Raw genomic sequence first — 25,999 nt, forward strand, 5'->3', positions numbered from 1 at the left:
TTTATTCACCCTCTCCTCCTCCCCCCCCCGCCATGGGATGATACGTCACACCCCCTCTCCACCCCCACCCCAGAGGATGATCGGCCACACCCCCTCCCCTCACATTTCTCACATGGCTTCTGTTGTAACTTTCCTGAACATCAATCCTTAAGCTCTTTGCAGGTGCTACTGGCCATGCCTTCGGAGGGGACACTTGTCATCAAACAGCCATCCACGGATTCTGCTTTGATGTGTAAATATCTTTGGGTGCTGGATGAATCCATATCCTGTCACATTTAAATTTTAATTTTTTCCCTCCAGAATCAATGATCCATGCTTAAGTTGTCTACTCTGAATTAGACAGTTTGGAATCCAAGAAAGAATACCCATTCTGCAATATTCAAACTTCTTTTAAAAATTTCAAACTTAAGAAAGAATCTCTGCACTTCCTTGCCAGTGTTTGTGCTGCTTAGAATAATTCATCTTAGTTTCCAATCAGCCCTTACTTATGCTATTTGTTACAGTCTAGCTGATTATCTGGTACAAGCACAGAAGAAACAAACCATATAGAATTATGGTGATTTAGGGTAATTTAGCCTGCCCAATCGTCTGCCCTCTCTCTCCAGCCACCCTCCACACCGCCCCCACTGCCCTCCCATGCAAACATCCCAAAATAAAGTCCAGAGAAATTGAGCATCTGTTTGAAGTTATGTTGGCAACTATATATCATTCTGATATGCCACAAATATTGAACATCTTCATACTCAACATACTTTCGTGACACTCAAAGCCTTTTTTGGGTACATCTCCAACTCAGTGTGGTAATGGGTCATTCAGACTGAAGATCTCGAATTGAAACCCTCATCTGGACAGATAATTTATCTCACTAAGCCAGTGAGACAATTGGTCTTAATCCAAGAATGTTAGGAAGAAATATGCATCTGCCATAATTTCCAACTCTAACCCCCTTCTTCAAATGGTAGGCAGTCAGGAGTAATAAGCTCATTACACATACCTAAACCTAATAAATTTGAAAGTTAACTGCATAATACATTTAAAATACTACATGGATTGAAGAAAATTAGACTAAGCGATACAGGACATAGAGGAGCTAATGTTGCAGCTGACAGTCAGTACTGAACTACTGGAGATGCTGTCTTCTGGATGAGCTATTAAACCAAGATCTATTTTGCTCTCTCAAGTGTATATAAATTACCCATGACACTATTTAGAAGAGTTATCCCCAGTATACTAGTGAATATTTATTCCACAGTTAATTTTGTTATTATCACATTGCTGTTTGTGAGAACTTGCTGTGCACAAATTGACTGCCATGATTCCAACATGATGAACTGAATGGCCTTCTTTCAGTGCCATAAATCTTTCCATGTTGTATTATAACACTTCATTGGCTGTGAAGTGCTTTGAGATGCCCTGAGACCACGAAAGTCACTATATAAATGCAAGCCTTTTTAAAAAATAGTATGCACCCTATCAGGATTCTAAACCATTTTATTAACTGAGAGCAGCTAATCTTGTGCATTTAGCCTGCAATCCAGGATTAGGCTATAAAGAGGCCACTCAGTAATTACCGCATACGTATTATTTCATACATAGCTGCAAACTTTAAATTAGTGTACTGTCCTCTATTTCAGCATGAAACACCTGTTTGAACCATGAAGTAAATCACAGGTTCAATGTCAACAACAAATTTCTAATTTGTCTGATTAGTGCCTGTTCCTTTAAATCCTGTCACAGTGTAAAGCCAACTCTTTATAAAAGAAAAATTACAAGTTTTGTTGATTACAGATTGGAGAGAGAAATCATTTAAGCGTAAATTGAATTTATCCTGTATTTAAAATTCTAGAATACAAAAAGGCTGTTTTATTCAAATCAAAGAATATTTTTGGGGAGTCAAGTTTGAAAGGATTAGCTTGAAACAAATACTCCGAGTTTGATTTAGCAAGAAATAGTGTAATTATCCAGGCTCCCAGAATTGTAAGAAATTTAATGAAAAGATCACAGCATATTTCTGAATTTACAAAATAATTTACAAAAAATCTATTCCATACTGTTTCAATCTATTCGCTTTTCCTATCAAGGAGATCAAGGAAGATTGCCTACCAAATATCTAGGATGTTACTTTTGTGTTGTTTCGCCTTTTGTAAAACAAATCTACTTCGGCTTGTCAATTTTTCCCATTATACATTTCTAATAGTTATCCTTCGAACAACATCTAAAAATAGGATCTTTGAGCATTATCAATTGAATTTTGTGGGTACTTTCTGTGCATGGGATTTTGTTGTGCACAAATTGACTGCCGTACTTCCTACATTACAACAGTGACTTCAACAATTGGCTCCTTTCCTGGGTGATGAAAGGCATTACATAAATTAAAATAAATTTTTTTAAGTCTATGTTTCCTATTGAATTTTCCAATGTAAATCTCATAAAAGTAATTGCCTGCTCTGACCATTAGATGGCTTCCTAGATCAAGTTTTTGAAGTGTTGTCTTCAAAATCAATTGCTTGCATGCTTCTATGTAGATAAATCTTAAACTACCACTTGATTTATATTACCTAATTTCACTTATTTAGTTACTTGCCTTTTTCATCCTCTTGCCCATGTGCTCCCAGAACACTCATTTCAGATTAAACAACAATTTACTTGTATTTCTTTCAATTTACTATACTGCTGCTAACAATTTAGTTTCCTCTATAATGAAGAACCAGATGGAAACTGGTGATCAACTTGTGGAAATTCAGTTCACAAGTGTAATCCCCGGCTTCCTGTTGCCTGTCATTTTAGCTCTCTGCTCCACTCGTACCTTAACTTCCCTGTCTTTGGCCTCCTACATCAGGTAGTTGTTGATAATGATATTCTTTTTCCATTTACACCTACTCTACTCCCATCATTTCTTTCTTTACTTGTCCCATCTCCCTTTTATTTTAACACTAGGGAAAATGGTGAGGGAAGAATGTAATGTCACTGGACTAGTAGTCCAGAGGTCCAAACTGGGATACAAGTTCAAATCCCACCATTAAAACTAATGAATTCAATTGATAAATAAAATTAATATAATTAATAAAAATATGGAATTGAAAGCTAGTCTTAGTAATGGTGTCATGAAACTATTAATAATTGTTATAAAACCCAATCTGGTTCACTAATATGCTTTAGCCACTCAGTTGTGTCAAACCACAGTAGAAAAGTTGAAGAGGCATAATATCGATGGGTCACCAAGCATCAATCTAGGCATCAGAAATGACAAAGGCACATCCAAGTCTGTTGACTTTGCAAGGTCCTGCTTACTAACCTCTACGGGCTGGTGCTAAAATTGGGAAAAGTGTCTCACAGACTAATCAAGCCTGACAAGGTTATACTTACAGAATCATGCCTTACAACCCATGTCCCAGATACCACCATTATCCCTGGGAATGTCCTCTCCCGCCCTCAGGACAGACTCAGCAGTGGTGGCTGCACAGTAGTAGACAGTTAGGAGAGAAATTCCCTGAGAGTCCTCAACATTGACTCCCAACCTCAGTGAAGTATCATAAGTTGGGTGGCACAATGGTTATGGGCAGCACAGTGGCACAATGGTTAGCACTACTGCCTCACAGCGCCAGAGGTCCAGGTTCAATTCCTGGCTTGGGTCACTGTCTGTGTTGAGTTTGCACATTCTCCCTGTGTCTGCGTGGGTTTCCTCCGGGTGCTGCAGTTTCCTCCTACAGTCCAAAGATGTGTGGGTTAGGCAGATTGGCCATGCTAAATTGCCCCTTAATGTTAGGGGGACTAGCTAGGGTAAATGCATGGGGTTATGGGGATATGGCCTGGGTGGGATTATGGTTGGTGCAGACTCGATGGGCCGAATGGCCTCCTTCTGCACTGTAAGATTCTATGATTTTATAATTTGGCCTTGTCCTCCCCAATCTATCTGTCAAAGATGTATCTGCCCATGACAGTACTTGTGGGAATGACCATCAATAGTCCCTCACTCACAATCGGGATCTGAAATGTCAGGCTTTTTGCCAGGCACCGAATAATATCCCTTTCCTGATCTGCTGGCCCCTACACAATATGTGATAGATCATATGACCACATATTGCCCTTCAATGTGAAAGCACAGACAGGAGGGTGGAGCCCTACGAATGCTAAACATTGACTTCTGACCCCATGAAGTCTCACGACATCAGTTCAAACACAGACAAGGAAACCTCTCACTGATTAATTAGGACTACTCCTCTATGTTGAATATTACAAGGAAGAACCATTGAAGGTAGCAAGGGTACAGAATTCACTCTGTACGGCAGACTTCAGTGGTTGGGTAGCAACATTACCTTCTGAGCAGGTTCCTGAAGACATAGCTGCTAGATTGGGTCTGCTGCAAGATATAAAAGAACAAAGAGGGGAAAAAAACTACTTGGCCTCACCCTCGCCAAGCTACCGTCGCAGATGCATCTGTCCATGACGGTACGCGTAGAGTGACCAAGTTCTATCTGCTCAAAATTGGGCATCCATGAGGAACTGTGGGCTAACAGCAACTGAAGAATTGTATTTTACTACACTCTAACCTCATGCCTGGCATATTCCTCACTCTACCATTACCATCAAGCAAAGGGATCAACTGACCTTCAAAAAGCACAGGAGAGCATGCTAGGAGTAGCACGGAGCATACATAAAAATGAGGTGTCAACCTGGGGAAGCTACAACACAGGTCTAATAGCATAGGCAGATCGGAGTGATACTACAACCTACAGATCAGGTCAAAGCTCCGCAGTGCCACATCCACTTGTGAATGGTGCTGGACAATTAAATAATTAACTGGAGGAGGTGGCTCCACAAACATCCCCATCCTCAGTAACAATACAAAAGCAAAATATTGTGGGTGCTGGAAATCTGAAATAAAAACAGAAAATGCTCAAAATACTCAGGAAATCTAGCAGCATTTGTGGAGAGAGGAACAGAGTTAATGTTTCAGGTCTGTGATCTTTCATCAGAAATTATGGAAGAGCTCAGCACATCAGTGCAAAAGACAAGGCTGTTGCATCTGCAAACATCTTCAGGTAGAAGTCCCATGTGAATGGCCCATCACAGCCTCCTCCAGATGTCCCCAGCCTCACAGATGCCAGTTTTCAGTCAATTTGATTCACTTCACTTGATATCAAGAAACAGTTCAGCGGACTGGATACAGCAAAGGCAATTAGCCCTGGTAAAATCTTGGTTATAATATTGAAGACTTGTGTTCCAGAACCAGCTATACTCCTATCCAAGCATTTCCAATAGGCTACAATATTGTTATATACCCAGCAATGTGAAAAATTGTTGAGCGATTCATTCCCAAAATTCCAGTCTGGCCAATTACTGTGCCAAAGTCTAATCTCAATCATTAACAAAGTCATATTCAGTATCATCAATGGTGCTAACATTTATTCTGCAATAATCTGCTCACCAAAGCTAAGTTTGGAGTTTGGGTCCCCACCTCAGTTCCAGGCCTCATTACAACGCTAGTTCAAACATGGACAAAATAGCTCAATTTAAGAGGCGAGAGTGACTACCCCTGTCATCAAAGTAGTATCTAACCAAGGAGCCCTAGTAAAGTTGAAGTCAATGGGAATGGGGGAGGCAGGGCACAATGCAGGGAGAACATGTCAGAGGCTAGGAATTCTGCAGCAAGTAACTCACATCCTAACTCCCCAAAGCTTGCCCACCAAGCCACAAGTCAGAAGTGTGATGGAATACTTTCCGTTTGTGTGGATAAGCACAGCTTCAACAACACTTGAGTAGCGCGACACCATCCAGGACAAAGTAACTTGCTTGATTGGCACCCTATATTAAATATTCATTCCTTCCATCACTGGCAGTAGTCCATACCATATAGAAAATGCACTGCAGTAATTTGTCAGCACCTTTCAAATCTGCAACGTCTACCACCTAGAAGCAAAAGGACAGCGGATGCACATGAACGCCACAACTGACAACTTCTTCTCCAAGCCACAAACATCCTGACTTAGAACTAAATCACTCTTTCCTTCACTCACTAGCTCAAAATTGTGAACCTCCCTGTGACAAGGCTGAAGCTTTACTGTGGGTGTAGCTACACCACATGGATTGCAGCTGTTCAAGAGGGTGGCCAGCATCACCTTTCCAAGAGCAATCAGAAATGCTGGCTTTGAACAAAGAACAAAGAACAAAGAACAATACAGCACAGGAACAGGCCCTTCGGCCCTCCAAGCCCGCGCCGCTCCCCGGTCCAGGATTGAATCCTGAATCCAGGATCCCCGCCCAATTTTCCAGCCTATCTACATACCAATATCCTATCCACCGAGCTGTCCCTCACAGCTATGATGCTTTGTTCATTACAACCTATTAACTTACCCCCACCCCCCCATTCCAGACCATGTGATCTCCAGGGAGAGGCGAAAACCCAGAGTGAAAAACCCCAGGGCCAATATGGGGAAAAAAAAAAAATCTGGGAAATTCCTCTCCGACCCCCTGAGGCGATCGAAACGAGTCCAGGAGATCACAATGGCCCCGATCGGAAAATGCTTCCCAACCCTAGTCATTTCCACTTCCACGAACACCATATGAATTCCCTGTCCCCGAGACAGGTTCCCAACTATCCGCAGTCTCACTCTGTACTGGCACCAGCAAGATGATCGTAGAATGAAGCCTTGAAACGAGAAACCAGGAACAATTAGCCCGCGCCGCTCCCTGGTCCAAACTAGACCACTCTTTTGTATCCCTCCATTCCCACTCCGTTCATATAGCTGTCTAGATAAGTCTTAAACGTTCCCAGTGTGTCCGCCTCCACCACCTTGCCCGGCAACACATTCCAGGCCCCCACGACCCTCTGTGTGAAATATGTCCTTCTGATATCTGTGTTAAACCTCCCCCCCTTCACCTTGAACCTATGACCCCTCGTGAACGTCACCACCGACCCGGGGAAAAGCTTCCCACCGTTCACCCTATCTATGCCTTTCATAATTTTATACACCTCTATTAAGTCTCCCCTCATCCTCCGTCTTTCCAAGGAGAACAACCCCAGTTTCCCCAATCTCTCCTCATAACCAAGCCCCTCCATACCAGGCAACATCCTGGTAAACCTCCTCTGTACTCTCTCCAAAGCCTCCACGTCCTTCTGGTAGTGTGGCGACCAGAACTGGACGCAGTATTCCAAATGCGGCCGAACCAACGTTCTATACATCTGCAACATCAGACCCCAACTTTTATACTCTATGCCCCGTCCTATAAAGGCAAGCATGCCATATGCCTTCTTCACCACCTTCTCCACCTGTGACGTCACCTTCAAAGATCTGTGGACTTGCACACCCAGGTCCCTCTGATGCTAGTGATGCTCACATTCCACAAACAAAACAAAAAACTTCACGTTAGCTGAAGCAGAGGCAAAGATGGCTAAGCGCAGCTGTGTGATTGGCAGTGAGTTGGGGGAGACTGTGGCTTGGGATTCAGTGTTGTGTGGACAGGACCCTACTAGATCCTTAAATGTTTAAACCAGTGATATGCTGCACATAACACTGGCATTAAATCTCTTTAAGATGAATCATTATTTTCTAGGGCCCCAGAACCTATTTAGATTTAATATACAAACTGAGAAGGAAAGGGAACAATCAGTGAAAAATGTACCTTATTGGGACTGATTTCAATAAGTTACAAAGGAAAGGAGCAGAGTTATTGAAAAAAGATGGCAAATAGGACAAGACGCAAACCGTGAGATAGGTTTAAAGTGGAAATGATTAAGGATTGAAAGGTCACATAATTACATTTACATCTGACAGAAGTATACTGACCAAAATTTACAAATAAAGACAACACTGAGATAAATATAGTGATAAGTAACCCAAAGGCTCACGGAGACATTGAAATTTAATACTTACGGCTCAACTTGTTTAAGTATGAAAAGATACATCGATCTCACAAACTGATATTTGAACGCATTAATTTAATGATGAACGTTCCCTGCCCGACATTCAACAGCTGTGAGACCTGAATTGTACACGTGCTGCAGGTACCGTCCTCTGGGAAGAAAATATTTCTTTGGGATTGGACTTCACCACAACAGGTGAGGCCATGATCATACCTAGATAACAGGTTAGGATTTAAAAAGATGGTAAAGCATTCTCAGATGCATTCACATATTTTTGTAAAGCACTCAACTATTAGAGATTGTAAATAAGTCATAATCGACGTTTGTAAACCAACTGTCGATCCATATACTGCTGTATTGTATATGGAAGGAAAATAGCACAACCCATGATTTTGTTTGCAGCAAATCTCGATGTCTCAAGTTTGCCTCATGATTAACGAGGGGAGGTTGCACTGTAGATGCCCAAAACCCACCTACCGAGTTGTTTTCTTTCTTCCCACAGGTGTCTTACTCACCAAAAAGCATAAACAAGAGGACGCATAAGAGAGTGGCTACCAAGACCAGCAGGGTCAGACCGATGCTCTGTAACATTGCGCGCCTGGAGGCGGGTATCAGTGACAGCTGCAGGACTCACTCAGCAATACCACTAGGCCCAACATCGGCTTCCCGGCAGCAAAAAAAACCTGACTGCCGACCGGCGACACCCAGCCAACGATAACACTGCCCGCTGCTCAGGACCCTGATGGGGGCACACACACCGATTACAGAAGCTGCCGATTACCACAGTATTTCGCAATCTTTGGTGATCACACTGACAGCCGCACAGCGCCGCCTCCGGCCTGCGCCGCCCTGGGGCATGCCGGTAGTTGTAGTTTTACGGCGGCACAGCAGCGGGGCTCGCGGGCCTGGCCGGGCGGGGCGAAGACTACAACTCCCAGCATGCAATCCTCCCTGGAGCCAAGGACAGGCGGCAAATCAGGTTGGTTCACTGAAGACCCAAAAAGCGGAGCTCATCCTTAAATCCAGAGTTATTTACATTTACACATGGTGTGATTTTTAGCGCCCCTCCCCAGTTTATAAATAGCATTCAATGGTTGAATATTCAATTGTCGCCTTCAAATATGGTCTTCTTTCTGTGATCTGGTTTTTCAATGTTGCCCGGTTGCTAGGTGATGTCAGCAACACAAGCCTTTTTCAAGCAGGTTCGTGGAGTGTGTCCCAGTAATAGAGAAAGGTAGGTATAGGTTTACCAGTTAATCAACTGAAACTACTCTTCAGCCCTTTAAAAATATAGAAAATATGTTACATATTTCGCTCAATCTGCAACTCAAAAATCAAGGACCAAGGGTTATTGTGCTTCTGGAAAATATCAAAACTAATAACATTCTCACTGATATGAATTCCCAACACGCAAAGAACTTGCGTTTATAGTCCCTTTCACTGTTCTTGTAATGTCCCATAGGAAAATGAGTGGGCCATGAGGGTGGTCAGAGGAACTTGTATGGAGCATGTGGTCCAGTTCCAGATTAGACCATGAGACATAGGAGCAGAATTAGGCCCATCGAGTCTGCTCCGCCATTCAATCATGACTGACATTTTTTTCATCCCCATTCTCCTGCCTTTTCCCCATAACCCCTGATCCCCTTATTAATCAAGAACCTATCTATCTCTGTCTTAAAGACATTCAATGACCTGGCCTCCACAGTCTTCTGTGGCAAAGAGTTCCACAGATTCACCACTCTCTGGCTGATAAAATTCCTCCTCATCTCTGTTTTAAAGAATCGTCCCTTCAGCCTGAGGTTGTGCCCTCTGGTTCTAGTTTTTCCTACTAGTGGAAACATCCTCTCCACATCCACTCTATCGAGGCCTCGCAATATCCTGCAAGTTTCAATAAGATCCCCCCCTCATCCTTCTAAACTCCAATGAGCATGGACCCAGAGTCCTCAACCGTTCATCATACGACAAGCTCTTCATTCCGGGGATCATTCTTGTGAACCTCCTCCGGACGCTTTCCAAGGCCAGCACATCTTTCCTTAGATATGGGGCCCAAAACTGCTCAGAATATTCCAAATGGGATCTGACCAGAGCCTTATACAGCCTCAGAAATACATCCTTGCTCTTGTATTCCAGCCCTCTCGATATGAACACTAACATTGCATTTGCCTTCCTAACTGCCGACTCAACCTGCACGTTAACCTTAAGAGAATCTTGAACAAGGACTCCCAAGTCCCTTGTATTTCTGATTTCCTAAGCATTTCCCCATTTAGAAAATAGTCTATGGCTCCATTCCTCCTTCCAATGTGCATAACCTCACACTTTTCTACATTGTATTTCATCTGCCACTTCTTTGCCCACTCTCCTAAACTGTCCAAGTCCTTCTGCAGCCCCCCTGCTTCCTCAATACTCCCTGTCCCTCTACATATCTTTGTATCATCTGCAAACTTAGCAACAGTGCCTTCAGTTCCTTCTTCCAAATCATTAATGTATATTGTGAAAAGTTGTAGTCCCAGCACCGACCCCTGAGGTACACCACTAGTCACCGGCTGCCTTCCTGAAAAAGATCCCTTTATCCCCACTGCCAGTCAGCCAATCCTCTATCCATGCCAGGACCTTACCATTAACACCATGGGCTCTTAACTTATTTAACAGTCTCCTATGCGGCACCTTGTCAAAGGCCTTTTGGAAATCTAAATAAATCACATCCACTGATTCTCCTTTATCTAACTTCCTTGTTGCCTCCTCAAAGAACTCTAACAGATTTGTCAGACATGATCTCCCCTTGACGAAGCTGTGCTGACTGAGTCCTATTTTATCATGCACTTCCAAGTACTCCGCAATCTCATCTTTAATAATGGACTTTAAAGTCTTGCCAATGACTGAAGTCAGGCTAACCGGCCTATAATTTCCCATCTGCTACCTCTTTCCCTTCTTAAACAGCAGTGTTACATTAGCTACTTTCCAGTCCTCTGGGACCCTCCCTGCCTCCAGTGCCTCCACAATTTCCTCAGCTATCTCTTTTATAACCCTGGGGTGTATTCCATCCGGTCCAGGTGACTTATCCACCATCAGATCTTTCAGTTTCCCCAGAACCTTCTCCTACCTGATGGTCACTACACTCACCTGTGCCCCCTGATTCTCCTGAAGCTCTGGCATTCCACTAGTGTCTTCCATCGTGAAGACTGACGCAAAGTAACGATTCAGTTCCTCTGCCATTTCTTTGTTTCCTATTATTACTTCTCCAGCCTCATTTTCCAGTGGTCCAATGTCTATTTTTGTCTCTCTCTTACCTTTTATATATTGAAAAAAACTCTCCCTATCTTCTTTTATATTACTAGCTAGCTTACACTCATATTTCATCTTCTCCCCCCCCCCCCTTATTGCTTTTTTAGTTGTCCTCTGCTTGCTTTTAAAGGCTTCCCAATCCTCTGGCTTCCCACTAATCCTTGCCATTTTGTATGCTTTTATTTTTGCTTTTATGCTGTCCTTGACTTCCCCTGTCAGCCATGGATGCCTTGTCCTCCCCTTAGCAGGTTTCCTCCTTGGGATGAATTTCTGTTGTGCCTCCCGAATAACCCCCAAAATCTCCTGCCATTGCTGTTCCACTGTCTTCCCTGCCAGGCTCCCTTTCCAATCAACTCTGGCCAGCTCCTCCCTCATGTCTTTGTACTTACCTTTATTTAATTGTAATACCGTTACATCTGATTCCAGCTTCTCCCTCTCAAACTGCAGGGTAAATTCTATCATATTGTGGTCGCTGCTCCCAAAGGGTTCCTCCATCTTAAGTTCCCTAATCAAGTCTGCCTCATTACAAATCATCAAATCCAGAATTGCCTGTTCACTAGTAGGCTCTGTCACAAGCTGCTCCAAAAAAACATCTCTTAGACATTCCACAAATTCCTTTTCTTGAGATCCACAACCTACCTGATTTTCCCAGTCCATCTACATATTGAAGTCCCCATGATTATTGTAATATTGCCTTTTTTATATGCCTTTTCTATCTCCTGATTTATTTTCTGCCCCACATTCTGATTACAGCTAAAGGGCCTGTACATAACTCCCATCAGGGTCTTTTTACCTTTGCGATTCCTCAACTCTACCCACAGAGATTCTATGCCTCCTGATCCTACATCACTTCTTGCTATCGATTTAACTTCATTCCTTACTAACAATGCAACCCCGCCCCCTTTGCCCATCTGACTGTCCTTTCGATAGGACACATATCCTAGCTGGACTGAATGGCCTGTTTCTATGACGTACATCCTGTCGCATTTAATCCCTCAAACATCTTCCACCATTCAACTAATTCATGGTAGCACTCCCTCAAATCGACTTACCTGCCTCTGATCTATATCCCTTGATACCTCGGCCAAATAAGCATCTATGGATGTAATTATTGAAAATTTCAATTGACTCAGAATCCACAGCCTTTTAGGAGAGAGCGTTCCAGATTTACATTAAACTTTGTTCAATCATATTTCCTGATTTCACTCTTAAATGACCAAGTGCTAATTTTATGATTTTTGTCCTGTGGTTTGGAATTCCACCACCAGAGAAAATAGTTTCTGTAGCTACTCTGTTGAAATCCTCTATCAACAACAACATGCATTCATTTAGCATTTGTGCTTCACAGAAGCATTAATTATCAAACAAAATTTGGCATAGCGTCACATACAGAGATATTATAAGTTTTATAACTATCAAAGAGATAGTTTTAAAGAGTATTTTAAAGGCGAAGAGAGAGTTAGAGAGGTTTATGGAGGGAATTCCCAAGCTTACAATCATGTACTAAAATTGGAGATGTGCATTGATCGCAAATTTGGAGGGGCACGGAGATCCCTCACAGAGAGAGAGAGTTTTGTAGGGCCAGAGGAGGTTACAGTGGCATGGCGATGAAATGATTTGGGAGAATTTTAAAATTGGGGCATTGCAGATCATAAGACAATGTAGTGAGCACAGGGATATGGATGAATGGAATTTGGTGCGAGTTACAATACATGTGTGCAGCAGAATTTTGAACGAGCTTCATTTTACAAAAGGTGCAAGGTGGCAGCCTATCAGGAGACAATTCGAAAGGTGGTGTCAAAAGGTAATGCAGAATGGATGAAGATTTCAACAGCTGAGTCGGGGCTGGAGACGAGCGATATTATGAAGGTGGAAGTAGTCTTAATGATGTAGTGGTTATGCAATCGGAAGCTCAGTTCAGAGTCAAATAAGACACCAAGTTTTCAAACTATCTTATTCACCTTCAAAGAGTAACCAATGAAAGTAGCAATTGCCATTTAGAAGCATTCAGACCACACAAAATACCAAGCAATGCCATCTCAACAGTAGAGAAACTAACCACCTCCTCGTGACATTCAACGCGTTACCATTGCTGAACTGCACCCTCCCCACCCCACATATGCCCCCACTCCACACCATCAATGGCACCAACCTGGACAAGAAACTTAACTGGACAAGTCACATAGATTCTGTGGTTGCAAGATCAGGTCAGAGGCTGGGAATTATACGGTAACTCAATCCCTGATTACCAGAAGCAGTCCAGAATCTACATGGCACAAGTCAGAAGTGTGATGATACTCTCCACTTGCCTGGATGAATGCAGTTCCAGCAACACTCAAGAAGCTCAACAGCATACAGGAAAGAGTAATCGCCCTCGTGATTGACCATCCATCATCTTAAGCATTCAGTCTCTCCATCACCTAAGCACAGTGCAGCAGTGTGTATCATCTACAAGATTCACTGCAGAATTCACCAATATTTCTTTGACAGCACCTTCCAAAAGCACAACCACTATCACCTAAGGAAAAGGGCAAAAGGTGCATGGGTGCACCAACACCTGAACATTCCCCTCCAAGTCATATACTATCCTGACTTGGAAATATATCATCGTTCTTTCACTGTTGCTCAGTCACAATCTTGGAACTATCTCCCCAGCAGCACTGTGGGTATAACTACTTCAGTTCATTACCACCTTCTGAAGGGTAATTAGGAATAGACAATAAATACTGGCCCTTCCAACAACGCCCACATCTCATGAATGAATTTAAAGAATAGAACCGAGTGGAGGATGATGGTTGATCATGCATGTCAAAGACTACAGACAGATTGTGAGGGATGAAAATGGGTTGCTTATCATGCTCACAGTGACAAAGAATGAAATTTGTGACTTGAAAAGTGTTTTTAAAATGCTCCAGAAGTTGCAGAGACCTGTATTTTAAACACCTCTATTGGTGTTTTAACACCCCTTAGACTTCTAAACAGATGGGAATACATCAAGGATAAGCAACCTGTCATCATAATTTAGTTAAGTATGACATCAAATTAGAATGAAAAATGTGCAAAAATTAGTGGTAGGCCAGAAGAGTGGGAACATTTTAGAAACCAGCTAAGAATGAAAGGGACCAGAACTTCCAAGGAGTGGCAATCACGGTCAGATTGCCACACCAATTATTTTTACTTACATTATTGGAGGAGCCAATGGCCTAGTGGTATTATCGCTAGACTATTAATCCAGAAACTCAGCTAATATTCTGGGTTCTCGAGTTTGAATCTCACCACGGCAGATGGCGGAATTTGAATTCAATACAAAAAAAATTGGAATGAAGAATCTACTGATGACCACAAAACCATTGTCGATTGTTGGAAAAACCCATCTGGTTCACTAATGTCCTTTAGGGAAGGAAATCTGCTGTCCTTACCTGGTCTGGTCTACATGAGACTTGTGTTGTCTGCCTGATATGCTGCAGGAAAGGATGTCCCGAGGCATGGTACATTGGGGCAACCATGCAGACGGTACGACAACGGATGAATGAACACCGCTCGACAATCACCAGGCAAGAGTGTTCTCTTCCTGTTGGGGAACACTTCAGTGGTCACTTGCATTCGGCCTCTGATCTTTGGGTAAGCGTTCTCCAAGGCGGCCTTCACGACACACGACAACGCAGAGTCACTGAGCAGAGACTGATAGTCAAGTTCCGCACACATGAGGACAGCCTCAACCGGGATCTTGGGTTCATGTCACACTATCTGTAACCCCCACGACTTGCCTGGGCTTGCAAAATCTCACTAGCTGTCCTGTCTGGAGGCAATACACATCTCTTTAACCTGTGCTTAACGCTCTCTCCACTCACATTGTCTGTACCTTTAAGACTTGATTACCTGTAAAGACTCTCATTCCAACCATTATTTTGTAAATTGAGCTTGTGTCTTTATATGCCCTGTTTGTGAACAGAACTCACACTCACCTGACGAAGGAGCAGCGAGCGCTCCAAAAGCTGGTGGCTTTTGCTACCAAATAAACCTGTTGGACTTTAATCTGGTGTTGTGAGACTTCTTACTACATGAGACTCCAGAGCCACAGCAATGTGATTGACTCTCAATTGCCCTCTGGACAAGGGCAACTAGGGATGGGCAATAAATGCTGGCCAGCCAGCAATGTCCAGGTCCCAGATGAATTTAATTTTTTTTTAAACTGCATCTTTCTCACCTGACCTTCCAACTCAGGCTAGGTGAGAATCGTGTGGTGCAGTGGGTTCTTAAAATCTTCAGTCAAGTGCACACCCCTTTATTTACAGCACAAGCTGCCATAAAGCAGATAGGTTTGAAAATCCCAGCCACTTTAAGAAGCCAGGGAAATAAGTAAGATGTTGAATGATCAGTTGGGGGAAGCTGGATGGACAATCTGGGTCAGTTGGTCGGGGGGGGGGGGGTGTCAGGTGGTCATAGAAATCATAGAAACCCTACAGTGCAGAAGGAGGCCATTCGGCCCATCGAGTCTGCACCGACCACAATCCCACCCGCTAATCCCTCTAACCTACACATCCCAGGACTCTAAGGGGCAATTTTTTAACCTGGCCAATCAACCTAACCTGCACATCTTTGGACTGTGGGAGGAAACCGGAGCACCCGGAGGAAACCCATGCAGACACGAGGAGAATGTGCAAACTCCACACAGACAGCGACCCGAGCCGGGAATCGAACCCGGGACCCTGGAGCTGTGAAGCAGCAGTGCTAACCACTGTGCTACCGTGCCGCCCTACCGTGGTCAGTGGGGGAAGCGGATAGGATTTGTCAGGGAGTCAGGTGGTCAGTGGGGGGATAGGTTGGGTTGGGAGGGGGGGTCGAATGTTCGGTGGGATGGATGGGTTGTGTGGTAAGTGAGGGGTAGGATGGATTGGGGATTCAGTAGTCAGTGGGGAGGGTGGGGGTAGGATGGGTTGGGGAGTTCGGGTGGTCAGTGAGTCGATTCAGATGGACAGTGGGGGGGTGGAGGTGGGATGTGTTGGAGAGTTCGGGTGGTCAGTGGGTGGATTGAGTGGCCAGTCTGGGGGTTGGTGGTCAATGGAGAAGTTTAGATGACAATGGGGGTGGGTCAGCTGGTCTGGAGCCATTGTGGGTTAGCACCTGGAGTGGGATTGGCCTTTGTTTGACATGGAGATTGTAAGACTTAAGGTACAGAATGTACCAAGGGTTGATATATTTGACCTTACCTCAGAGCAGAAGTTGACCCTGTTGTAAAATTTAACATGATGCCAGATTAGTCCCTAGTAAAGGGGGCAGCAGAAGGTTATTTGCTTCATGCAGAGAAGTCTGTCAGGTGAAGTATCAGCTCATTGAAGCTATAGTGACTTTAGGAAGCTGGGATTGTGTTGGTGATGAGATAGAGTCACAGAGATATACAGCACGGAAACAGACCCTTCAGCCCAACTTGTCCATGCTGACCAGGTTTCCTACACTGAATTAGTCCCATTTGCCTGAGTTTGGCCCGTATCCCTCTCAACTTTTTCCATCTATGTACCTGTCCAAATGTCTTTTAAATGTTGTAATTGCACCTGCCTCTACCACCTCCTCTGGAAGCTCATTCCATATACACGCCTCCCTCTGTGTAAGAAAGTTGCCCCTCCGGTCCCTTTTAAATCTTTCCCCTCTCACCTTAAACCTATGCCCTCTAGCTTTGGACTCCCCTACCCTGGGGAAAAGATCTTGGCTATTCACCTTATCCATGCTGTTATGGTGAAATTAAAGTGATGGACACAAAATGGTTACCTGGCACACAAAATGGACTCTGGGAAGGGACATTAAGAGGCACAGACAGTTACACAGAGTTGCTGCAGGAAACTGGTCAGAGCTTGAGGCACTTTAGATAAGAGCAGACCCAGAACAATGAGTTTGATAATAAGGTCAGCCACTGATGGGGACATAAATGTAACAAGATCAGCCACTGAATGTATATATCGAAACCAGTCATTGATAGAGGACATAACTGCATAAATGTATCCATTCTATGTACAATGATATGTTAACTGTCGATGTCCGTGTCTGTCTACTCAACTTGTAACGATGTGTTAATGGCTAATGTCCGTACTGCCTATTGTCTAAAAGGTATCAAGATGGTCAACTACCATTGTGTAGTTGAGAAGGTAGCTGCCAAGTACTGCGGAGTACCAGTGCTTTCTCCCAAAGCTTTGTCCGAAATAAAACTGTTTTGTTGAACCTCCAAGTCTGACTCCGAAGTGGTAAATTTCCCACAACACATGCCCCTCATGATTTTATAAACCTTTGAAAGGTCACCCTTTATCCTTCTACGCTCCAGGGAAAAAAGTTCCAGCCTCTCCTTATAATTCACACCTTCCAGTCCCGGTAACATCCTTGTAAATCTTTTTTGCACCCTTTCCAGTTTAATAACATCCTTCCTATAGCAGGGTGACCAGAATTGTACGCAGTGCTTCAAATGTGGCCTTAGCAATGTGTTGTACAGTTGTAACATAATGTCCTAACTCCTGTACCGAGAGCTCTGACTGATGAATTCAAGTGAGCTAAACGCCTTCTTCACCACCCTGCCTACCTGTGATGTCACGTTCAAGGAACTATGTACCTGCTCCCCAGGTCTCTCTGTTCGACAACACTCCCCAGGGTCCTACCATTAACTGTGTAAGTCCTGCTGTGGTTTGTCTTGCCAAAATACAAAACCTTGCATTGATCTGAATTAAACTCCATCTGCTGCCATTCCTCGGCCCACTGGCCCAGTTGATCAAGATTCCATTGTAGTCTCAGATAACCTTCTTCACTGTCCACTACAGCATCAATTTTGGTGTTATCCGCAAACTTACTAACCATGCCTCCTATATTCTTATCCAAATTATATAAATAACAAACAACAATGGACTCAGCACTGATTCCTGCAGCACAGGCCTCCAGTCTGAAAAACAACCCTCTACCAACGCCCTCTGTCTCTTACCGGCAAGCCAACTTTGTACCCAATTGGCTATTTCTCCCAGGGTCCAACCTTACTGACCAAAGTACATATAGAAAACGTCTACCGCACTGCCCTCATCTATTTTCTTGGTCACCCCTTCAAAAAACGAATTTGTAAGACACGAGTTTCCACGCACAAAGCCATTCTGACTATCCCTAATAAGTCCTTACCTTTCCAAATGCATGTAAATCCTGATCTCAGAATCCCCTCCAACAACTTGCCCACCATTGGTGTTAGGCTCACCGGTCTGTAGTTCCCTAGCTTTTCCTTGCTGCCTTTCTTAAATAATGGCACAACACTTGCCTCCCTCCAGTTTTCCGGCACCTCACCCATGGCTGTTGATGATACAAATATCTCCACTAAGGACCCTGTAATTTCTTCCCTAGCTTCCCACAATGTTCTGGGATACACTTGTTCAGGTCGCAGGGATTTATCTACCTTTATGTGTTTTAAGATCTCCAGCATCTTCTCTTCTGTAATGTGGACGCTTTTCAATACGTCATTATTTGCTTTCCAGAGTTTCCTAACTTCCATGTCTTTCTCCACGGTAAACACTGTTCAGAAATATTCGTTTAGGATCTCACCCATCTTCTGTGGCTCCACACATGAGCGAACTCGTTGATCTTTAAGCGGCCCTATTCTCTCCCCAGTTACTCTTTTGTCCTAATGCACTTGTAGAATCTCTTTGGATTCTACTTTACCTTATCTCATTTATGTCTTTATGGATGTGCATTTAGTCTGGTTTCTCTTCAGATTGTATAAGTCTTTCACCTCTTACTAAAGATTTCCAAGAGGTGGAGTGCTGGATCGGCCAACTGGCTCCTCCCCTTTCCGGTTGACATCAATTAACTTCGCCCGGATTAGCGAATGAATCAGGCATCTTTGTAGTTGTGTAATTCAACTTTCAGCAGAGAAACTCACGGAGACATTGGTCTGAAATCCAACAGGGTCAGTCAGGCGAGTGCTTGTGCAGTGTACGAGAAGTTCCACAGCATCATCATTATAGAGAGAGAATGGGGACTGTGGGTTATCAGAATGTTCAGGGTGGATTTTCCCCCCCCTCCCCTCCACTCAGATAATTGAGGTTTTGCCAAGCCAGTTAAGCTAACTATTCTTTGCCCACTCCATAATACAGTAGGCATGGACAGCAGGTGAGAGAGGGCCGACTGCTTTTTAAACCTAAGTGGCTAAGAGGCAGGATGGAAGGGGTGCCTTGTGTGCTTCAGGGACAACCATCCCTCCCCAGAGGTGTTAGCTCCCTTTCTCCCTCTTGGCTCGGCCTCTAGAACCTGTGCCTCCAACTGCCTCCTTCTCATCTCTAAGCTCCCGAATCCCTCCCTGTCTAATACCCCCAACTTGCCTGTCTCTGCGATACATGTTCTCTTCATTCCAAGGCTCATTGCAGTTCTGCTGCCAATCAGATTGACTAGCAGATTTTCTTGACTAGGGATTTTCTTCCAATGAGGGGCAGAAGTCTTACTCTCACTTCATTTTCCCCATTGACAGTGTGTCATTGCTATGGGTGGGCTTTTATTTAAACTCGGTCAGCTGGGTAAAGAACAAAGCACAGTATAGCACAGGAACAGGCCCCTCAGCCCTCCAAGCCTGTGCTGATCATAATGCCCTAACTAAACTAAAAAAAAACCTCTGCCCTTACTCGGTCTGTATCCCTCTATTCCCTCCCTGTTCATGTACCCATCCAGATGCCTCTTAAATATTGCTCGTGTGCCTGCTTCCACCACCTCCTCTGGCAGCACGTTCCAGGCATGCATCACTCTCTGCGTGAAAAACTTTCTCCACACATCTCCCTTAAACTTTCCCCCTCTCACCTTGAATCCTTGTAATTGACACTTCCACCCTTGGAAAAAGCCTCTGACTATCCACCCTGTCTATGCCCCTCATAATTTTGTAGACCTCTATCAGGTCTCCGCTCAGCCTCTGTCTTTCCAGTGAAAAAAATCCTAGTTTATTCAACCCCTCCTCATAGCCAACACTTTCAGGACCAGGCAACATCCTGGTGAACCTTCTTTGCACTCTCTCTAAAGCTTGGGGGCCTGGAATGCGCTGCCAGGCAAGGTGGTGGAGGCGGACACACTGGGAACGTTTAAGACTTATCTAGACAGCCATATGAACGGAGTGGGAATGGAGGGATACAAAAGAATGGTCTAGTTTGGACCAGGGAGCGGCGCGGGCTTGGAGGGCCGAAGGGCCTGTTCCTGTGCTGTATTGTTCTTTATTCTTTGTTCTTCCACGTCCTTCTAATAATGTGGTGACCAGAAATGCATGCAATACTCCAAATGCAGCCTCACCAAGGTTTTATATAGCTGCAACATGATCTCCCAACTCTTGTAGTCAATGCCACGGCTAATGAAGCCAAGCATGCCATATGCCTTCTTAATCACCTTGGCCACCTATGTTGCCACTTTTAAGGAACTGTAGACCTGCACACCCAGATCCCTCTGTATGTTAATGTTCCGAAGAGTTCTGCAATTTACAATATAATTCACACCTAAATTTGATCCTCCAGAATGCATCACCTCACATTTGTCTGGATTAAACTCTATCTGCCATTTCTGTGCCCAAGTCTCCAGTCTATCTATATCCTGTTGTATCCTCTGACAATCCCCGGCACTATCAGCAATTCCACCAATCTTCATGTTGTCCACAAACTTACTATTCAGACCACCCGCATTTTCCTCCAGATCATTTATATATACTACAAACAACAGAGCTCTCAGCACTGATCCCTGCGGAACATCACTAGCTACAGATCTCCATTTTGAAAAATACCCTTCCACTGCTACTCTCTGTCTTCCATAACCAAATCAGTTCTGTGTCCATCTAGCCAGTGCACCCCAAATCCCATGTGATTTTAAATTTTGTACCAGTCTGTCATGTGGGACCTTGTCAAATGCCTTACTAGGTCAAGATTTATACTGAGCTGTAGCCTTATAAATCTAGTGGGTTGCAAGCTCAGAAGAAGAGTTAGGTTGTGGCTTTCTAGCGTCGTCGATAGATTTCAGGCTTTGCTAGGAACAAAAGGTATTTATTGATAACAGAAACTTAGATACAGGAGTTGCAAGTCCAGGCTGCCCTGGAGTAGAACTCCAGTCCTTACACGTTTACAACATGCCTTCTAGATGATTCCGCAGATGAGAAAACTCCACCCTCTGGTGTGATCACACACTCTCAGTTTCTATGGGTCCCTCAAGTTAGGTGACTCACTTCTGCTGTACTTTCCTATTGAGCAACTGGGTGCTGAGCAGTTAATGTGGCATTCTAAGTTTGAGTCCATTTGAGTAGAAATTACTTGCAGGCCAAAGAAGATATAGGAAGCCTTTCAGGCTGAATCGGAAAAACAGAGGCTAGATCCTAGCGAAGAGCTGGAATCCCTCGTGAAGAAGACAGATTTTTAAGAAGTTTTGTGACTCACTGACATCTGGGTGGGTTGTTGAGAAAATTTGTTGAATCTGTACTTGTGTCTGCTATTTATTGTGCAGTGGGTTCGAGCACAGTTTGCCTATTAATTCATGTTTACCTCATGTTAATTCTGGATGTTAGATAATAAGATAGATAGTATTGACTGTGTTATCTCATGTAAGGTAAAATTTCTTCTGGTTTTTTAAAACCATGTAATCTTGTGGCTTTATTCCCTTAGAAAGTAACACTGATTTCAAATTTAATCTACTTTACAACAAAAGTCACTGATCCTTAACAGGATCTTACCAAAATCTTGGGGTCTCCTCCTTGACCATAACAATATTTTGAGGTCTGATCTAGGATTGTTACAGCACGATGGCTGGGATCCCATGTATCTTAAAATAAATAGCTGCAGAGATATGGATGCATTGGTTGAAATCTTCCAAAATTCCCTAGATTCTGGAAGGATCCCTGGGAATTGGAAAACCACAAATCTAACACCACCATTCACGAAAGGAGGGAGACAGAAGGCAGGAACTATAGACCAGTTAGTCGAACATCTGTCATAGGGAAAATGCTAGAATCCATTATTGAGGCAGAATGTTAGAAAATCACAATACAGTCAGAGTCAATGTGATTTTGTGAAAGTATTTGACAAATTTATTAGAGTTCTTTGAGGAGGTAACAAGCAGGGTAGATAAAGGAGAACAGTAGATGTAGCATATTTGGATTTCCAAAAAGGCTTTTGATAACATAAGAACATAAGACTAGGAGCAGGAGTAGGCCATCTGGCCCCTCGAGCCTGCTCCGCCATTCAATAAGATCACAGCTGATCTTTTTGTGGACTCAGCTCCACTTACCCACCCACTCACCATAACCCTTAATTCCTTTACTGTTCAAAAATTTATCTATCCTTGCCTTAAAAACATTCAATGAGGTAGCCTCAACTGCTTCACTGGGCAGGGAATTCCACAGATTCACAACCCTTTGTGTGAAGAAGTTCCTCCTCAACTCAGTCCTAAATCTGCTTCCCCTTATTTTGAGGCTATGCCCCCTAGTTCTAGTTTCACCCACCAGTAGAAACAACTTCCCTGCTTCTATCTTATCTATTCCCTTCATAATCTTATATGTTTCTACAAGATCTCCCCTCATTCTTCTGAATTCCAATGAGTATAGCCCCAGTCTACTCAGTCTCTCCTCGTAAGACAGCCCTCTCAACTCCAAAATCAACCTGGTGAATCTCCTCTGCACTCCCTCCAGTGCCAGTATATCCTTTGTCAAGTAAGGAGACCAAAATTGTACACAGTACTCCAGGTGTGGCCTCACCAGCACCTTATACAGCTGCAACATAACCTTGCTATTTTTAAACTCCATCCCTCTAGCAATGAAGGACAAAATTCCATTTGCTTTCTTAATTACCTGCTGCACCTGCAAACCAACTCCTTGAGATTCCTGCACAAGGACACCCAGATCCTTCTGCACAGCAGCATGCTGCAATTTTTTACCATTTAAATAATAGTCCATTTTGCTGTTATTCCTACCAAAATGGATGACCTCACATTTATCAACATTGTACTCCATCTGCCAGACTCTCGCCCACTCACTTAGATTATCTATATCCCTTTGCAGACTTTCAGCGTCCTCTGCACACTTTGCTCTTCCTCCCATCTTAGTGTCATCTGCAAATTTTGACACACTACACTTGGTCCCCAACTCCAAATCACCTATGTAAATCATAAACAATTGCGGTCCCAACACTGATCCCTGAGGCACACCACTAGTCACTGATCGCCAACCAGAAAAACACCCATTTACCCCCACAGATAAGATACCACATAAAAGGTTACTGCACAAGATAAGAGTTCATGGTATTTGCGGTAATATATTAACGCGGATCGAGAATTGGCGACCAGGAAACAGATTCGAGAAAAATGGGTCAATTTTGAAGCTTGGAAAACTGGAAGTAGTGGAGTGCCACAGGTTCAGTGCTGGGGCATTAAATGTTTTCAATTTGTATATTAATGACTTGGATGAAGGAACTGAATGTATTGTAGCCAAACCTGTTTACAATATGAAGATAGGTAGGAAAGGAAGTTGTTAGGAGGATAGACAGTCTACAAAGGAATATAGATAGATGGATATAGGTTAAGGGCAAAGAATTGGCAATTGGAGTATAATGTGGGGAATGTGATGTTTTCCACGTTGGCAGGAAGAATAGAACAGCAAAACATTATTTAAATGCAGAGAGATTAGATAATGCTGTGTTACAGATGGATCTGTGTGTCCTTGTATATGAATCACTATAAAGTTATCATGCAGGTACAGCAAGTAATTAGGAAAGCAAATGGAATGTTGGCCTTTACTAAAAGGGAGATGGGAGTTTAAAAGTAAGGAAGTCTTGCTACAAACGTGCCTAGAGCACTGTGTACAGTTTTGGTCTCTTTACTTGGAAGCAGTTAACAGAAGGTTCACCAGACTGAACCTTGGGATAAAAGGATTGTTTAATGAGGAAAGGTTGAACAGGTTGGGCCTATAATCATTGGAATTCAGAAGAATGAGAGGTGATAGTATTGAAATGTATAAGATTCTTAGGGGGCTTGACAGAGTGGATGCTGGGAGGAAGTTTCCTATCATTAGGTAATCTAGAGCTGGGGGGCACAGTTTAAAATTAAGCGGTCTCCTGTTTAAAATGGAGATGAAGAGGAATTTTTTCTCTCAGAGGATTGTTAGTTTTGGAATTCTCTCCCAAGGAGATCAATGGAGGTTGGGTCATTTTCAAGGCTGAGTTAGATAGGTTTTTAATCTACAAGAATCAAGGGTCATGGGGGGCAAAATCAGGTCAGCCACAACCTTATTGAATAAACTCCCCCAAGCATCTAGTGAGAAGGCATGCATAATGCAGACAACCCTGGAAAATAAAGGTGAATGATGAGTGCCAAACGTGAGCCAGCCTAGGCTGTCACTCTTCCTCTCTTCTCTCCATTCTAGGTGGCAGCAGGAGGACACTTCTGCACCTGACATAAGTCCCAGCCCCCAAAATGCATGGGAGGACAATGACTACTTCACACCTATAGGGCTGTCTAAACGTTCACCTGCACCCTTCACCAACTCAGAGGCTCGGACTTAACACTCTGATGGAAACCTCACAGGCACACGTCTACAGCAGGGGGAGACAGTGCTAGCCAAGGTTTCTGGCACTGAGAGAACTGCTGGAGAAGAGGCCTTTCTTGATGAGCCTCTCGAAGCAGCCATGGAGAAGATCCTGGAATATCAATGAGACACGGGAACATACAGCAGAGCCCCTCAACAGCCTGGCATGAGAGGCGGAGGAGTCTGTCCATGTGCTCTTTGATGTTGTGGCTCTGACATGCGAGCGTATCAAAGTCTCCATGGAGAGGGTTGAGGATGCCATGGAGAACCTAGTCCAGCAGAATGCCCACTTTTTGTTTCACTTGTGGGATATCGGCATTGCTGGCTAGGCCAGCATTTGTTGCCCATCTCTAATTGCTCTTGAGAAGGTAGTGGCGAGCTGCTTTCTTGAACCGCTGCGGTCCCTGAGGTGTAGGTACACCTTCAGTGTTGTTAGGAGGAGAGTTACAGTATTTTGTCCCAGTGACAGTGAAGGAATGGTGATATATTTCCGTCAGGATGGTGACTGGCTTTGGGGGAAAATTCCGGGTGGTGGTGGTCCCATGTGTCAGCTGCCTTGTCTCACATGGTAATGATCATGGTTTTGGCAGGTGCTGCCAAAGGAGCCTTCGTGAGTTTCTGCAGTGCTTCTTTTAGATGGGACAAACTGCTGCCACTGTTCATCAGTGGTGGAGAGTGTGAATGTTGTGTGGAAGTGGTGCCAATCAAGCAGGCTGCTTTGTCCTGGATGGTATTGATCTTCTTGAATGGAGAATATTCCATCACACTCCTGATTTGTGCATTTTAGATTCTGCACAGGCTTTGGGAAGTTAGAAGGTGAGTTACTTTCTACCGGAGATGCACCTGGACCTGAAGTCCATCACTCTGACCATTTACATTGGCTGTGCAAAAGAAGGATGGGGAACTTTGACCTCCTTAAGGACGCAGGGAGAGGCCCTTGGGCAACCAAAGGGAAGAGGAGCATGCTGGGGGCATCCACCAAGAAATGCCAAGGGTTTCCAGGCATTCCCATTGCCCTTTATCTGTGACCCAATCAGTTCCAGATGCTCAGGCCGAGAAGGGTGCGTCTGTCTCCTGAGCAGGAGTTTGAAAACAGGCAGGTGCCCACAAGGCCTCTGACTTCCAGAGCATGCTCGCCAAAATCAACAGGGCATGGTAGTCAACAGGCTGCCTCCATTACTTGAAGGTAGTCAAGAAGGCATATGGCATGCTTGCTTTCATCGGCTGGGGCATTGAATTTAAAAATTGGCAAGTCATGTTGCAGCTTTATCGAACCTTAGTTAGGCCACATTTGGAATATAGTGTTC

At 43.9% G+C, this 25,999-nt stretch overlaps 1 protein-coding gene across 2 annotated transcripts in view; it reads right to left on the reverse strand.

Annotated features, from left to right (window-relative positions):
• The window catches only part of smim13 (small integral membrane protein 13), a 58,654-nt gene extending 49,920 nt beyond the window's left edge, over positions 1–8,734 (reverse strand). The window contains exon 1 of one of the 2 annotated variants that reach the window (XM_078241166.1): positions 8,499–8,734. In XM_078241166.1, the coding sequence (XP_078097292.1) occupies positions 8,499–8,523 (25 nt within the window). In that variant the 5' untranslated portion in view covers positions 8,524–8,734. Of the gene's footprint in view, positions 1–8,379 lie in introns of both variants that reach the window. The other variant, XM_078241157.1, reaches the window with a different exon arrangement.
• Between the last annotated feature and the right edge of the window lie 17,265 nt (positions 8,735–25,999).

The sequence above is a fragment of the Mustelus asterias genome, chromosome 2 (genome assembly GCF_964213995.1).
Source record: "Mustelus asterias chromosome 2, sMusAst1.hap1.1, whole genome shotgun sequence".
Lineage (NCBI taxonomy): Eukaryota > Metazoa > Chordata > Chondrichthyes > Carcharhiniformes > Triakidae > Mustelus > Mustelus asterias.